This window comes from Athene noctua, chromosome 1 (assembly GCF_965140245.1).
Source record: "Athene noctua chromosome 1, bAthNoc1.hap1.1, whole genome shotgun sequence".
Lineage (NCBI taxonomy): Eukaryota > Metazoa > Chordata > Aves > Strigiformes > Strigidae > Athene > Athene noctua.
In genome coordinates, this window is record NC_134037.1 from 40,238,761 (window position 1) to 40,255,693 (window position 16,933).

At 38.5% G+C, this 16,933-nt stretch overlaps 1 protein-coding gene across 1 annotated transcript in view; it reads right to left on the reverse strand.

Annotated features, from left to right (window-relative positions):
- The window catches only part of SNAP91 (synaptosome associated protein 91), a 73,368-nt gene that overhangs the window by 21,966 nt on the left and 34,469 nt on the right, over positions 1–16,933 (reverse strand). Inside the window, exons 11-18 of the mRNA XM_074895970.1 lie at positions 16,771–16,776; positions 15,798–15,825; positions 13,675–13,784; positions 12,407–12,507; positions 7,480–7,494; positions 7,163–7,333; positions 936–1,043; positions 166–423 (exon numbers count right to left, since the gene is read on the reverse strand). Coding sequence (XP_074752071.1) covers positions 166–423; positions 936–1,043; positions 7,163–7,333; positions 7,480–7,494; positions 12,407–12,507; positions 13,675–13,784; positions 15,798–15,825; positions 16,771–16,776 — 797 coding nt within the window. The remainder of the gene's footprint in view (positions 1–165; positions 424–935; positions 1,044–7,162; positions 7,334–7,479; positions 7,495–12,406; positions 12,508–13,674; positions 13,785–15,797; positions 15,826–16,770; positions 16,777–16,933) is intronic.

Sequence of the window (16,933 nt, forward strand, 5' to 3'; positions counted from 1 at the left end):
GGCAGGACTGAAAGCAGAACTTTCAAGTTTTGCACATCATATTTGGAGTTAATAGGCTCTCTGGTTTGAAAGCCTAGCACACAGCATGCATGCAACAAGGATCTGTTTGTTCTGAACTCCTTACAGATCAATCCATCAGAATCAAAGAGTTAAAAACAAAATTACCACCAAAGATATCTAGAGCAGGAGGAGCGGAGGTGGTGGTGGTAGCAGAAGTGGTGGCAGTAGTGGTAGTGGCAGTAGCTGTAGTAGCAGTAGCAGCAGCAGCAACAGCAGCAGCTGGAGAAGGAGTTGTTGCAGGAACTGGAGTGGCTGCACTAGTTGTAGGGGTAACTACAGGAACAGCAGTCTCTGTTGGCTTCATAGCAAAGAGGTCCAGCTCAGGAGCAGCCTCTGCACTACCTTCAGATGGGGCAAAGGGGTCTTGTAAAAAGGAGAGGGGAAATACATGTGTATGCATACTTAGGATCAGTGAAGGAGGAAATAAAGAACAAAGCAACTACAGGCAATGCACATACTGCAAACACACACACGCACACTGAGGATGTCGCTCTAACATCTAGCTTACTTATCCAGACATGTTATGTTTTTCCAAAATAAAGACAATCTGAAAGACTGAGCAGTCAAGTTACTAAAGGGGAGAACTTTCAAAGGCTGTTTGACAAGGCCAAAAAAAAGACAGAAATACAACAAAAGAATATCCAGTTTAGCAGGTTACTGCTTACAAAACAGCATTGACAGAATTGTTTATTAGCACTACCAAATAAGCACAAAGTTACTGGGACTCAGAAACAGGCAGTTTTGTTAAGCATGCTCTTCAGTCTAAGGTTTGTTTTGACCAATTGCAAACATGAAAATTCCAGAAAAACACACTGCCATGTAGTTTAAACAAAAAAACAGCAAAAGAAGAGACTATCTAATGACATAAAACCCACCATTTCCTGAACATGCATCAAGAGCTGCTGCTACAGGGGTTGGGGTAGCTGGTGCTGCTGCCCCTTCAGCTGCTGCAGGGGCTTCCCCAGGAGAAGCTGCAAAGGCATCTTGGGTGCAGTTTAAGAACAGAAATTAAAAGGAAAAAGGATAAAGAGAAGAAAAATATAGTAAAAGAACCAAGTTAAATTGCACAGGTAGATCCCCTTATACAACATGAATGTTGTTACTCTGACAGGAAGACAAGTCATGCAGCACAAAATGCTTTGTCTCTCCCCCAACCCCACACAAGCAGGTTCTAGACAGGGTTTGAGATGGACCTTCTTAGGTTGACAGCAGGAAGTACAGTGAGTGTAAAAGGCGGCATTATTCTCATTGTATAAGGGTTCAGAGCAGCATGCTTATGTACTACCCAAAATTAACGAATGAAGAAAGAGCAGAGGTATGGCAGTAAGTTGGTGTTAATAACGACATTAAAAACTTGCATGCTCAAAGCCTGTAATACACGTGATTAATCTGCAACTGTGAATTTACTTGCATAGGGCTTTGCAAATTTAAGCACCATTATGAATAACAATCCAATTACACTGGCAGAGGTCTGCATCTACAGTTTCTAGTTTTTGAGCCAAGTTAGTCATGTAACATCCAAGAAATTGAACTTACTTGTTCTTAACAGTATTGGATCTTTCTGAAGCCATAATCTGATGCATAGGTTATCTTTACTCAGCCTGCTTCTGACAGATCAAGAATATTCATCTTAATTACTAGCCAGTCATAGTTTGCCTCTTCTTCTTTTAGGATCACCTCTAGGCCAACCAGCCAAGTCAGGGAAAACAACTGGTTTAGGGTTTTGGAACAACTTGCTCATGAGTTTTCCTTGACTGCTTTTTTGTTTGCCACTTGGTAAGTGGTATGTTTAAATTTCCAACTATGAACTTTTATAGCATTATTCCTAGGCTTAAACCACCATCTGGAGCTCTTAATTCCATGAAGTAGTCCTAATGGACAGTGCCATTTGGACTATCCTCATAGGCAAGCATTTTCTTTACAAAAACACCCCGCAATTAAGATTAAATACTTCAAGATGCTCTTAAATGCCATTTTTCTACTGCTACAAAGTTAGCAAGTTAAAAAACCAAAAGTCTGTTGGGGAATACTGCAATTGCACTGTCAAACTAGTACAGAAAAGAGTTTAACATGCTTTAGCTTCAGTGTCAATTTTAAAATGAAAACAACCATTTTAAAAACAAGTTTGTGCCAGTTAATCTAAAAAGCTCAAAAAAACATGCATTGAAACTTCAACAGAAGGGATGAAAGCCAAATAGTCTTGTACAATAGAATTAAAATGAGTTAGTAGCAAAGAAAGACCTGCTAGTAAGCCATTTCAAATGTAATTCTATTTTTTTTTCACATAACAGGGTTCAACAACAAAACTGGATGGCAGTTGTCCAAGTAAAAAAAAGTCAAACATCACAGTATTTTACGTATACCAGACACTGGCATACATCATGTACCAGAAATTCAACACAGAACTGAGAAGTTTTGAATTGTATTACTTGAGAATATGCTATGCATACGGTCATGTGTTGACTTTTGCTCTATAGGGTCAGCTTTCAGATGGAGGGTCACCCTGGGGTCTTTCAGAACAGTGGAAGTCAGACATAGAAGTCGGTCAACCCTACTTCCCAGCATGAAAGGACAGACTCCAGATTTCATCTGAAGTGGGATTGCAGAATGCATAGTTAGTCACTAGTTCTATGCTAGGACCACCTCAGCCTCAGAGTAACACCTGTTCCTGTCCAGATGTAGACTACTGAAGTTCTGTGTGCAACACCCATAGAAATTCGCGTGGACACAAATTCCTTCCAGCCTGTAGATGGAAGGGAACAGCTTGCTTGGCACCAGCTTTATTATTTATTGCCGCTTTTGAATAACGTTGTTGCCAAATATTATCATTTTCTTTAGCATCATACTTGGGTTAAATGGCAGGTGGAATAAACACCTAAGTTCGTAGTGAAATCTAAAGGAAAAATGCCGTATTAAGAACTTTAAAATATTACTTAATCTGAGAAGTTCAAGAAACGTATATGAGCACAGAGACAAACCAATCTGAACAGGTGGCCCTACAACTCAACAGTTAAAAAAACCCCCCAAACAACAAACCCTTGTTTTGAAGCTAATACTCAGCAAGTTCTCTGAAGCCTGTCAAAAGGCTCTGCTGCACCTGCACAGATGCCGTCTGCTAAAATCTAGCATGACATGCAGAAATGGATACAATTAAGTACTGCATATTTTATTAGATAAAAAAATTAGACAACTAGGGTTTTTTTTGTTCCTCTGTATTGGTATAGTAACCCTACATTTGCATATCCAGCACTGTGAAAAGATCTCCCTTTAAAGCAGTTACTACATTTACCCAATTTATGCCGCTGCCTTAAATTTGTGCAACTTCTGCTTCAAAAAGTGAATCTAGCTTTTGATTTCTAGAATCAAGTAGCACATGATCCTCACTTGGGTTTATAGAGAGCCTGGAAACTTAAAAGGTGTTGCTGAAAACCTTTACAGGTTCACACTGTTAGAAGCGATAGGTATGTATTATATACTGTGCAACACTTAAATTGTTAAATAAAAGTAGTTCTTATTGAAATGGTGTGCAAACAAGGACATTTTTAAGTTCTGAAACACTGAAGTAGTGCTTCAATACATCTTGTCTGCAGCAAAATAATGTTCCTGAAGAATCACCTGTTTAATTTAATAAATTCAGGCTTTATTTGATGCCATGGCATCAATACACGACAAAAATTACTCACACATTATGATACAGCTGACTTACAACCATATAACGTATTATGGAACATATGAAACAACCCTATGGGAAGTCACAAGTATAGAAAAGATCATAGAACTAAAGTGTACAGGTGAAAAGAAATTTTTTCTCTCCATATTTTTTTCCTTTTCAGTCACACCTCATAACTTTTTGACATGGAGAACCTCACCTCAGTTAATAAGAAATATACCACTAGGCTCAGTGCTGGGAAAGAATCGTAAGAATGATGGGATTTATTTTTTTTTTTCTGCTTGTTTTTTAAAATAAGCACTGGTTTGCTATACTACCATGTCCCAGCATAAGGGACATTCATTAGCTGTCAAGTGCCAAAAAGTCTTGATCACTTTGCTTTTAGTTTCTTTAAAGGGAAAAGCATAGTTCACCTCCCTGTTTATGATTCATGTCATCTGAATGCCTAATAACTGATATTTGCTCAATGTCTGCCATGACTTGTTACTTGCACCGCTTACAGTGTAATCACAATAGAACAGAATTCAAGAGCATGTTACTAGTATCCAAAAATACTGTCTCCAAATATCTATTATTGAGATACATGGCATTTCAAGATATTCTGTCTTTCTTCTACCTTTGCATTTCTCCATGTCAGGAATGATTCCAGCTGCACTTTGAAAACAGCCTCCTCTTGTTTATCTTAGAAACAAGATAAGGAATCCTTCAAGTTGACCCAGGTAACTGAAATCTTACTTGTTAATCAGACTGAATTCTTACAAAAGGCTGTGCTGGATCAATTCTGCATTTCTCATCTGCTTTCCAAGACTGTGTTAGAGATGAAGACATAATGCAGAGCTGTTTTTCCTCTTAAAGACAAAGCCCAGTCATAGGCAGCATGCAGGCTCCTATCAGCTTAAGTACCAGCAGTACAGTGCAGGACAACAACAGTCAACACTCATTGCTGCGAAGTCTCCTCTTCTGCTTCTTCCATCAACTTGGCTGCCTTTGTCCTGCAGCTCTCAGCTTCCTTTCCCTACCCAGGCACTCCTTGAAGACTCTTCACATTCCTTCCCTTCAGATCACTGCTCCTGTACCTTCCCTTACTGCACCTCACCTCAAAGAACTGTGTAAAGCAACTAAGAAGTGGCAAGCTGTAAAAAGTTAAGGTGACCTTGGAGACTGTATCTCTAGAAGAACTCAAAGGTCAAATACCTACTTGTTAATCTTAAATGTAAGCATGCCTAGCACCACAAAAGTTCAGAGAGCAACAGTGTGTACCCAAACCCCACCGTTTCCTGAACTGTATATCTTAAAGTAACAACAAATGTTAGTATGGCACATGACAGCACAGGCTTCAGAAAAAAAAACAAACCAAAACAAAAAAGAAACAAAAAGCCCCCATGAGTAGAGAGACAGAAGTTCAAAATAGACTGCAAGATCTTAAAAGGGTCTGGCCTGGAGGTGTCTTGAAGGCACTGTGAAACTACCTTCACTGCTGAGTGTGTTCAGAGGTTTTTCTTCTTGAGAACTAGATGTTTTCTGCTATTGTAAATAATAAAGCCTGAAGTGTTCCAGGAAAATGTCAGTATTTATCTAATATACAATCCACTGGAGATTTATATTTGAGCAACAAAATACATTCTCTTTAAAAGAAGAAATCAAGTCACGGAAGTCTGGATACTACAAAAGTAAAATTCTTTCCACCACTGGAGGATGAAAGCAGCTCCACTTCTTAACATATGCCACTAAGCAATCTAATGATCAATTAAATCTCTAGAAACTAAAAGCATCCAGCTCTTTGCCACTTCATAAACATGGAAGTAGACACATGATTTGGTAGAAGCCATTTTTCCAGGTACAGAATAGTGGAAAAGGTAGGAAGAAAATAAAAAAGTGAAGGGTACATCTTGCTGCTATAGTACTGGAAGAATAGGCAAGGGTAGGTGTTTTTCCAATCCTACTGCAAGTTTACAGTGATTTCTAGACGTTTAACAATCATTTATTTTTTTTAAAGTCATGTATATATGCTAAATGAATAATGCAATTTCAAAGTGCTGTATCCAAGATTGGCTACACCCCAGCGTCTACACATCAGAAGTTTCACACGCTGTGCATCTGCAGGGGTGTTGATGAGCACAGGCCTTGGCTTTTGCAACAGGCTTCTGAGAGAAACCAACATCAGACTCCCTCTTGCTCCTAGTGATGTTCAGAACCACTGCCCATGACTACCTTAAAATTGCTTCTGAACTGCCTGATCCTGTGGCACCTAGACTATTATCCATTGTTGTAAAAGGAGGAGTTAAGGAGCAGGTAGCAGTTGTACTCCTTTCTTACAGCTTCTCATTAGTTTTATTGGAGATATCTTGGAGCTGTCTGTTGAAATCAGTCTTAAACAAAACTTCTAACTGGTAACTTTCAGTCTTTAGGAAACACCTTTGTAGTGAAACTGTTTATGTAAGAGACCTCTTCAGCACTCCTGACACTAGAAGCAATAAACACATCCCGCAGAGAACATACCGGAATTCAGTTTTGATAGCAAGTAAGTTATTACTAATTCCTAACATCCCCTGTCATGCTGGAAGTACGCATCAGAGGAAGAAAAAACTAGAAAGATACAGTGGTTAGGTGATCTTAAACATGTTAATAGTTTGTAAATCAGAACATTTCTCCATTAACCTGGGCTGGTATAGTGTTGAAAAGAAATAGTAATTTCCGACATGCTGTTGAGAAGGCTTCTGCTCCACAGGAGTGACAAGAAAACTGACAACATACAGGGAGAAATTTATTCTTACTCAAGAGGTTAGCATCTAACATTTGAGACTGAAAGAGTACAACTGAAGTGTAAGAGTATGTTTCCTATACATTAGTTGTATAGCTGGCTTTTAGTACAAATTCACTGCCACTTTAATTTACTGTTAATGATATGTGAAATAAAACCTAGACTCAAGAATACTGAAATATAGTAATTTCAGCTGACTCAATACTGTATTTACTGGAAAGATCCAAAAGAAACATAAAACAACTCAAACACAGCATGTAATGAAGGGGCAGGAAGCTGCCACGTCCATCCTCTTCAACTATGAAAGCACAACTGCTTTTCCCAGAAATTGCAGTACAGTGCATAGTTATTGAATAATGTAGAAAGAATACCTGCTTACCCCGGTGTGGGCTGGAAAACTAATGTTCTTCACTATTCAACCATAAGGTAATTCAGTCTTAAGTGTATACAGTTTTCCATTTTCACATATATGCAGAGGAATCTATTAGCTAAAAGCACAGCAAACAAAAGATGTAGCGGGACAGTTTACATTTCCTGTTCCATCCAACATCCAACACACAGGCATCTCTGGCACAGTTGGTTAAATTAGAAGCCTTGTTATAATAGCTGAAACCAGTATTTCTTCATCTACCCTATGAGCAGACATAGAACACTAGAGCAACCAAACTAACCTCCAAAAAGATCCACTTCAGCAGGGGCAGCAGTAATAGTTGTAGTTGTAGCAACAGCAGCTGAAGTAGTTGTAGTTTCAGTAGTTGCAGTAGTAGTTGCACTAGGCTCTGGGGCAAATGGATCTGAAATCTGTGGCTCAGAGGTAACACCGGAAAGTGCAGCCAGATTATCTGTATGTAATCATATAATGAAGATCAAACAGGAAAAGTAAGGGGAACACGGAGAGAGACCACAATCACTAAACTCCAAAAAGTTGGAGTTTTAATAAGGAGTCTTAACATTCAAAAGCCTTAAAAAAATCAAAAATATTACTCACCCTCTCCCAAGAGGTCTAGTCATTGTCCATCAAAATGACAGCAGAATAAAGAAACAGACCAATTAGTAGAACTGACAGATTGAACACGTTCATTAGCCATGTTTATTCTCTAAGTGACATGTCTAGGTTAAACATAATTTCTGCACTTGGATTTTCCAATATTCAAGAATTTATTGTTACATGACAAAGCTCATTCTGTTTAATAGCTCTATTCAAAACTGAACCAGTATGTAAGTTTCACGTATTTGATAAGCTCCTTAATAGCTAATCAGCAAGATGTTCAAACACTGGTAGTATTGATCACTTCTGTTTTATACAGCTGGTTTTCTTTTCTTAAACCGTAATAGAGAGAACCAAGTAGTGGCCTGTAAGGGTAGAAAGGAAGGTCTCCTACCTTTTACTACCCCAGGATAAAGCCAAGAACCACTTCTTTAGAAGCTCAACTCACCACTGTACTAGTTCTCTCTTGCATTTGGCTTAGCAGTGTGAGAGTAAGACCAAAAGCAGGTAAATGACTTTGAAGTTTATGAACAGCTAACATCCCCAAGAACATTGAAAATCTTAAATGCAAGCTCCTGGGCCTAACAGCACACAGATTCAAGACTTTCACCAAGTAAAAGCATACATGGGAAGAGTGAGTCCCAATGAATCTCAGTGCTCACATACAAGTACAGTAAACAGGCACAGTTGAAGCTTATTTAAATCAATGAGCTATTAACAGAGCATACTCAGATACTAAAGAGAATCTCAAGATAATTCTGCTTAGTTGCAAGTATTTTCTAGACCAAAGTAGTCATAAAGCAGTCATGAAAAGTAAATAGAATTCAGCTTACTGTTCAGCCAAAGTGAGCTGTTGTGATCTACCCATCAGCCCTAGAACCTTTCACAAAACTAGCACTAAAGCCAGGGTACTCAAGCAGAGAGCAGCTTGCAAATACAGTGTTATGTTACTTCAGGATACAATCCATGGCATCCCTATTGCCACAAGTGTATTCTAAGAGGTGACAGGTTGTGGTTCCTGTACTTGAGACAAGTGTTTCCTCTTTGAAGGCTTTTCCTGCACTTGTGATAGAGCAAGCATACCATGCAGAAACAAACAGCTCTGTTAACACTTGGTATGGGGAGTATGAATGATTGACAGCATAAGCAGGTCGGTTGGTTCTGTTCCAACTTTGGTTTCTCAGACAACTGTTTAAAGATGCTTCATTGGCTTCTAGAATGACTGACTTTCCTACATAAAAAACAGCTATAAGCTATAAAAACCTGTGAAAACTAACCAGTTTGGCCTATTACATTTTTATACTGCAGTTAGAATAGTCTGAGCTCAACAACTGCCTATTTACTAACCAGTAGCTCACCGTTGTTCCTAGATTCATTGCACACATAACAGGGTCATGGGTTCATCTGGTCCACACTGAACAGCAAACACAGAGTCCAGATGCTTTACTATGGGTCAGTATGTAGGAAGTAAAATGCTTTGAGCAAGCACAGCCCAATCTTCACAAGTTTATTTTACAACGCTTGTTAAAAAAGGCACCAAGAAACCGCATCTAGGTATTTTTGTAATTGATTTCTTGGGAGAGCTCTACTTGAGACTGACTGCACAAGCTGAGGTAAGCCAAAATACGTTCTGAAAGAGTGTAACAGTATATTAAAAATGCAGTAGTGTGGTATCTCATTACTGCACACTAAGTGGATGTCTCACAGCTAGGCTTGAAATAAGCAACTGTTGGCAAACTTTTACCTTCTATTAGCTTATTCTTCAATGCATTTTTGTTATCCAGTTACATTACAGATCACAATACAGTGAAATTACAATTATCCAGCAGGGTAATCTATACTTTAATATGGGAAGGATTAAACCAATGCTGTATTGTATAGTAATATTAAAGTAGCAATACTAATAGCAAATCCATGTTCTAAGGCACACTGCAAAGTAGTTCAGAACAGAAATTCAAGTCAATTTGCTTTTATATCTGAGAGTCAGACCTCACAAGGATGTCAAATTTGACTTACTGTATTTTTGGTAATACTACAGGTTTGTTTGCCTGCCAAATTGACATGCCTACTCACCTTGAGGCATGTTGCAGGCAACATATGACCCTACCTTGATCATCTCTTGTTAACGCAGAAGTGTAGATTTTCATAAGTTACAGTATTTTTGCTAGATAACTTATGCTGTATTCAGAAATAATACTTAGGTATAAAACAAAATGTAAAGTGTACTGTATATACTACTAAATATACAGTGTACTATACTGAATATATGGCATATGCCAGAACGCAGAGAATCTACACTGCCAGTGAGACTTGATAAAGCAGGATTGTTTGTTGGTGGCATGTATTCCTGAGGTTTATGTGACATTTAAAGTGCCAGTTTGATGCTGCATCTTGAGGTATTTGATATTCACATTTTCCTAGCTATTCTGAACTGCAGCAGTTCTTCCAGCCTCGTCCCTCTACTACTTCTTATGAGTTCCCACGTTAACTTGCTGTAGGCCAGAAGAGTTTCGCAGATGAGGAAGAAGCTTAAGTAGCAGGGAGGCACTGTTACACATCCTCTCAAAAGGCCTGGGTGGAAAGAAGGTCATCCTGTCCAGCCTCCTGCTCAGAACAATATTATACCCAACACGAGATCAGGGCAGTCATGGCTATATCTAGTAAGGTCTTGAAAAATCTCCAGGAATGGAGAGGCCACTAACTCGCATTGGGGATCTGCTCCAGTACTGCCCTACTGTCCAACTGAAATGATTTTTTCCTCAAGTTCAATCAACCCCTGAAGCTGCAATCTTTTGTTATTACCCTTCATTATAATCAACTCTCATTTCCAAGAAAATGTTGGCTCTGCTCTGTAACTCCCCTTCAAGTAGTTGTAGGCCACTATTAAGAGTTCCCTTCAGCCTCTTCTTTGCCAGATGAGAGAGGCCCAGTTCCCTCAATCTCTCTCCACAGAGATGTGCTCTAGATCCCTGGAGTCCTGGCAGCCCTCTGCTAAGCCCCTCTCCCTTAAACAGAAAAGCCCAGAACTGGATGCAGTATTCTTGATGTGGTCTCACCTGCAATAATTAGAAAGTTCTGTACTACCTGTGAGACCATACAATTTAAAATGACTACCACCTTAATCCTGCAGATTTAGTTTAAATAAATAAAAACCAAACAACTCTTAAAACAGGCTCAAAGGTTTTCTCATTACCAGATGAAACATTAATGGAAATTTCAGTATTTTCACAAAGTCACTCCAGTTCTCAATTTATGCATGTCTGCCATGGTGTTTGGCAACCATTTAAAAGAGAAAAAAAAGAAAAAAAAAAAAAAAAAGGAAAAAAAAGCAAGCAGAATTCCAATGCTGTAACACGTCATCATACCTGGACTCGTGCCAGCAGTAAAGCAGACAAACTTGAAGCTTACTTAAGTTACCAAAATGCTATTCTGAAAGAAAAGACTGAAATATACTTGATGATATTAATAATCCTGACCAAAGAAAAAAAGTTAGCTGTCTTTCTCTTGTGGAGTCAGAGGTCTAGGTTCATTACTAGTCAATTTTAAAGTTTTCAGTAATTCAGAAGAACAAAACCACTTAAATTCCAACCTACAGGTACTTCGTCCAGAAGAGTAAAGCAAAAAAATTAAAATCAGTTTTCAACTGTAATGTGAATCAATATTTTACAATATTAATAGCTATTTAGTCTGCATAAATGAGCAACTGCTTAAAAAAAAAAGTTATCTGAGAGGCCTGAGCTCTTTGGAACATCTCAAAGATTGTGTTCCAGTACCTGCCAATGACAAAGCAAGACAAAGAGGGTGCAATCAAAAATTGCAGAATAATCAGTTCCAGACATCCTAGAATAGATGACTCTGGGCTTGCTTTCTGGGTAAGATTACATTTCAGTTAGTAAAACTGACACTTCTGAAAAAAAAATATTCAACAGATTAAATCGGAACATGCAAAACATGGTCTACATGACAGCCTTAGCTATCCTCTCATAATGAAGTGGCTGAGATACAATGTCATCTTTAATGAATCAAAGCTAAGAAATAGGGAATGCAGAAGCCACTAGTACCCAGTATTAGTATTCATAGCAGAGTCAGCATGACTCAGTGTAGCATTCCTGCTGTGACAGGGCTGATGAGTTCATTAAGCTGCCACACAAGATCTCTTAAGATTATACCACAGTGGGTTTACAACTATGCAAGTGAAATCACATTTACTGGCCTAATTCCTTGTCTTCACAGGACAGGAGTGAACACAGCCTACATTTAATGTGGTCCCCTTCAGACCACCAGCTGCTACTGCTGCCTGGAACAACAGGCTCAGTTCACCACAGAGCTCAGATTTCAGAGAGCTGGTTAGGTATTCCTATTTGAAAGGAGTTGGACCTCTACTTCTATTTTCATATTATTATTCTAAGCAGACAAGGAAGACTTTAATATAGTATGTTAAGGGTTGTCAGAGGTAATCACACTTGCAGCATAACTGATTTGTCACCACTGGCTTTAGATGCATTTTTGTTTTAAAAGATATTTTTGATCCTCTCCCTCCTGATCTCTGGGCTTTGCTTTATGAACAGAAGAACTGATTTCTGCCCTCAACTTGTCAATAAGCATATGAGCAGTTCTAGTTTTTCTGTTTTAAAGTGTCTACCCTACCTGTTCACCTTCAGCCATCCCCTTCCTGCTCACTTTTAGTCACATAATCCTGGCTCCCCCCAGCTTTGCAGTCAGGCCCTTATAAGCAGCTTATACTATTATGCATATCCCTGGAAAAAAGGAGTAGCTTTGTGCTGTGAAGGGATGCCTGACTGCCAGGTCAGCAGAAACCTGGGAGTGAGCTGGGAACATCCTGTGCTAGTAGAGAAAGAGCCAGGTTTCAGTTCACGCAAGAAGATGGAGACTGCAAGAAGAGATGCTGACAGTGAGGCTTCCCTACCTCCCCATGAAGTTGCTCCAGCAGGGGCTGCTGGAGCCGCCTGCCCAGTTGCAGCAAAATCTGGCTGAAGATCCAGAAGATCACTGGATGGTTTGGAAGAGCTGCAAAGGAAAGGAAAAGAGATATTAAATACTGGAGGAATTAATCCATTTTAATTCAGTTTTTAAAATTTTTTTGAAAATCAGGACTGGATTTACCCTTAGGTTAGATGACTGACGAAACCATTGAGAGACACATTTATTTTCAGGCCTTAGGATTAGAGCAGTGGCCATAAACACCTCTACTACAGCAAGTGCCAAGAGTACATTACACTCCAGGATGGGACCTTAACTTACTTCAATTACTTGACAATGACATTATACCAGATCTATGAGACTTCTGCAATCCCTCAAAAAAAAAATCAAACAACCAAAACAAAACAAAAATCGCTAAACCAAAAAACAAAATCCCAGGTGGTCCCTAAGGACAGAGCAAAGAACTGCTGCAACTGAAAAAAGCTCAATTCTACTTCAGTATTTTATTGTGCCATGTCAGAAAGCAGGGAATGTGCATCTCCATGCAATAAATAGGCATTAGAAGAGGAGAGCTGGTAAAACTTCCACGGTTTAAACCACCCAGATACTTGCTTAGGAAACAAAGTTTTGTTCATTTAATAAACAATAGAAGCTCCTTCTTCACTGAAATACTTATCTGACATTTTCTTGACGTTAGTCACATTTTCGGACTTTTGATTCAAGCTTAGAGCTTTTACATGTCTAGAGTTCTTTCATTTCTGCTCATTACAATGAGCAACAGCAGTTTATTCTGGTTTTGACTTGAAAGCAAGGTTCAGATTTTCTCAATGGTCAATATTTATTTTTTATTTTAACCTCCAAAATTTCATTATTTTTGTGCTTCATTAGCTGATCTGAAGAAATCAGCAAGAAAAAGTAATCTTAATTCAGCAGTTTTAGAAACAGAATACTGAAGGACAAAGACTACTTTGGATTTGCACGTTACTTCAGTCTATTAAATTAAAGTTTATGTTGGTAATGATACAACGTCACTACTGCACTGAAAGCAAATCAAGAGTAGCCACAATCTTTTTACTTTTTTTTTGTTAGAGCTCATTTGTGATCTATAATGGTAGAAAAATATAGTCCATTCAATACTATTGCACACTACCTATAAAGTAAGCAAAATCTTGCAGGTAAGCCTCCTGTTACAAGTGTGACTTTGGCATCTAGATCAAGCTCAGTAACTCCAATATGCTTTTTAACTTAACTCACCTGACTGGAGCAGCTGTAGATGAAGTTGCAAAAAGATCAACTGGAGGAGATGTATCAATAGTTTTTGCTGGAGTAGAACTAGGAGATGTAACAGTTGTGGCTGGAGAAGACTGGAGAAATATTTTAAATATACATTCAATAGACCAGCCTTTCTCTACAAACAACTCATGCACAGATTCACATACTTTAAAAATCCAATTCTGACATCAGGTCTTATTTTGAGCTGTTCCCCCTTGAAAGAATTTAAGGAAGACTGGGCTAAGTTTTATGGGGGTGGTGGAGTTGAGAAACTCCAAGGTGACTCCACCTAGCCTCGCTCAAGAAGAAACACCTATCGCATGCATTCAGAGCATCTGCAGACACCAGCAGCCAGTCTCACATGAGCTTTAGTCCCTTGGGTTCAAGACTCACCCAACATCTAGGCAAGTAACTCAGAAACTTGTGATCTTGAGTTGCCTTACCTGCTTTTTAAAATCCCAATTAGGGTAACTAACAGTTCCTATGTGTCAAAAGATTCTTAGCAAGTTCCAAGAAAATAGTTTGCTTCCCAGCAAACTCCCTTCTCTCAGTTTTAAGACCATCCACAAGATGGAAGGAACAAAGTATTTTTGTGGGTTTGTTTCTACATCTGTCAGACCCTTCATTTTGTTCACAGAATGAAATACCTGCTGTTCCACAGCAGCACCTTAGTACTCTAACCATAGAAATGGTGGAAGAAGAGAAATGGTTAGAAACTAAGTTAAAAGTGTGTACATAAACCATCAGGCTGAAGAGAGTTTAAAGAGCCATCAACAGTCCTAACACTTAAGTCCTTGGGAAGATACAAAAGACACCTCAGCCTACGATTTTGCTTCATTAGCTCCTCCAATTCTGGATAAAGATGCCTTAAATATTGCAAGGACAGACACCCAGGAGAGTATACTGCAACTCTTCTGTGCACTTGAAGACTCAAGTTACCTTGAAGAGTGTCAATTTAATTCTAAAAGATAGTACAAGCTTTGTTACAGCATCTCACATGCCAGAGAGATCCTTTTCCTAACGAACGAAAACAGGTCTTGTGTTTAGTACCATTTGCCATTCTGACCACTTCCACTAAAGAAAAACCATTGCAAATGTGAAGCAATTTTCTTTTGAGTTCTCCTACTGCCATCCCATCATCACTACTCTAGCAGGAGATGGATATAAGCTTTCTAGCCTCTACTCAAGGCTTCACAAAGGTTTGAGACTAGAGTGGTCCAAATTCTTCACGTAAATTGGGGAAGGGGGGGGTTAAAGTTGTAAGAACACTTTCTGATCTATCATGTAGTTCTCACCAACTGCTGCAGTACTGAACAGGTGAGTTTTTTGTTTGTTTTTTTAAAAAGGCTTTTTGGAATTAAATTTAAAAGCTTTCACTAGAATCAACCATTGAACTGCCTTCCTCAGATTCGGAAGTTTTCATTGAGTTTTTCGAGCACAACACCTGTTACTAGACACAGAACTATGTCACCTGGCAATGCTTCAGGGATACGAGGAACTACCATTACTAACACCATAAAGCTCACTAGCTTATCTGACACTCAAAACAAGACAGTTTCACTAGCAACTCTTGCTTTAAGTTAAGGTGAGCAGTTTCACTAATTAAGGTCAATTCTGAAACTAGATATATGAGATGAAAGTTTTCTTCCTGGCTTTTCACATGAATGTGGTTTTAAGAGTCAGAATTTCCTCCGAAAAAACTGCAAGTGGACAGAAGAATTTGGAAGAGAAACACTAGAGAGTCAGTTTCTCACTGACATGAGGATTAGGGGGAAAAAAAAAAAAAAAAAAAAAAAAGGAAGTCGAGATAAAGATATGTGTATCTTTTACACTTTCACAAAGCATGACCATCAAATACCGTCAAAGCCGCTTAGCATCCTGCACTGGTATAAGTGCTATAGTCCTACAGATCAGTGAAGCACTTTTATGGGGCCATGATTTACAAGGCCATTAAAAGATGTGATTTTGTCAATTACATGGGGCCAAGGCGGCAAAGTCTAAAAAGCAGATTAGGAGATGGAAATTTAACTCTTTATGCCCTTAAGATGTTCTAAAGCATATCATATGAACAAGAATTAACTAGTACAGCAATTGGCAGTATTTACCTTGCTCAGAGGAGAAGGAGCCCCAGATCTAGAAAAAAAAAGGGGGGTTTCAGATAAGTACACTTTCGGAAACTGTGTTTCTGGTCATCAAAACTCCTGCAAAAATGCCAAAATCTAAGTATGACAGCTTTCTGAAGATCTCTACAACTGCATGCCCTCCCCATTTCTCAAACTTCCATGTGCCACTTTAGACAAAGAATAAAAATTTTTACTTCGAATCTTAAATTAATCTCTTAAGCTAATTGGTACCATAGGATTATTCTGCCTTTAAATAAGCTCTACTGAATGGAGAAAAGACAGAGATGCATGCAAATGTCTTGCTTTTAGGCCTACAGGAGCCAAAAGAAAAGTTACTTGTGCAGATGTCACCACCATACTATAAAATCATGCAACAGCAGCAGAATAACTCCACTATGGAAGCAGTTATCTAACATAAGTCTTCTGAGGATGAATCAGTGAATTTTCAAAGTCTACTGTTCTTTTAAAGAAAGTCAGAGATACTTTAAAATAATGATATTTAAAAGTATGGTAACAGTTGGAAAGCCCAAGCTGAAAGTTCTCCCACATGCAAGAAAACCACACTAAAACTAACTGACAGAGCCTTAATCTTAAGTAAGTTAAATGTACATAACTGCATTTGTTTACTCTCATCATTATGAGGTATGAAAATATTGCTACATAATTTTTGAGCTTTGATCTAAGAGATGAAAGGAGGAGTTGAAGTTAAAACTGCACCAGTATTGAACTAGCATCCATCCTATAGGTTACTTGGATTGGGTAAGTCCTAGGAGCTGTAGAACTGATTAGAAGATCTGGAGCTATGACAGAAACAACCAGAAAGAACTTGACTATATACAAAAGCAAGCAACAATTTAGGTACAATTTAAAGAAGATATCTATTTCAAGTGTTCGAGACATCTTAATAAAAACCCCACATGTCTGCATGCAAGTGATATGTAAAATATGTACTTACCCTTCGCTAAATTGCAAGGAAAGCAACAGTAAAAGAGAAAACACAGGTTTAGCTTAATCCTTTCTAGACTTAGCCATGACACATATCTAGTAAGAAGATGCAAAGCCATTAGAAAACAAATAAATTTTGATGATAAAAGCCTTAGCAGCAGGGAAAAACAGTT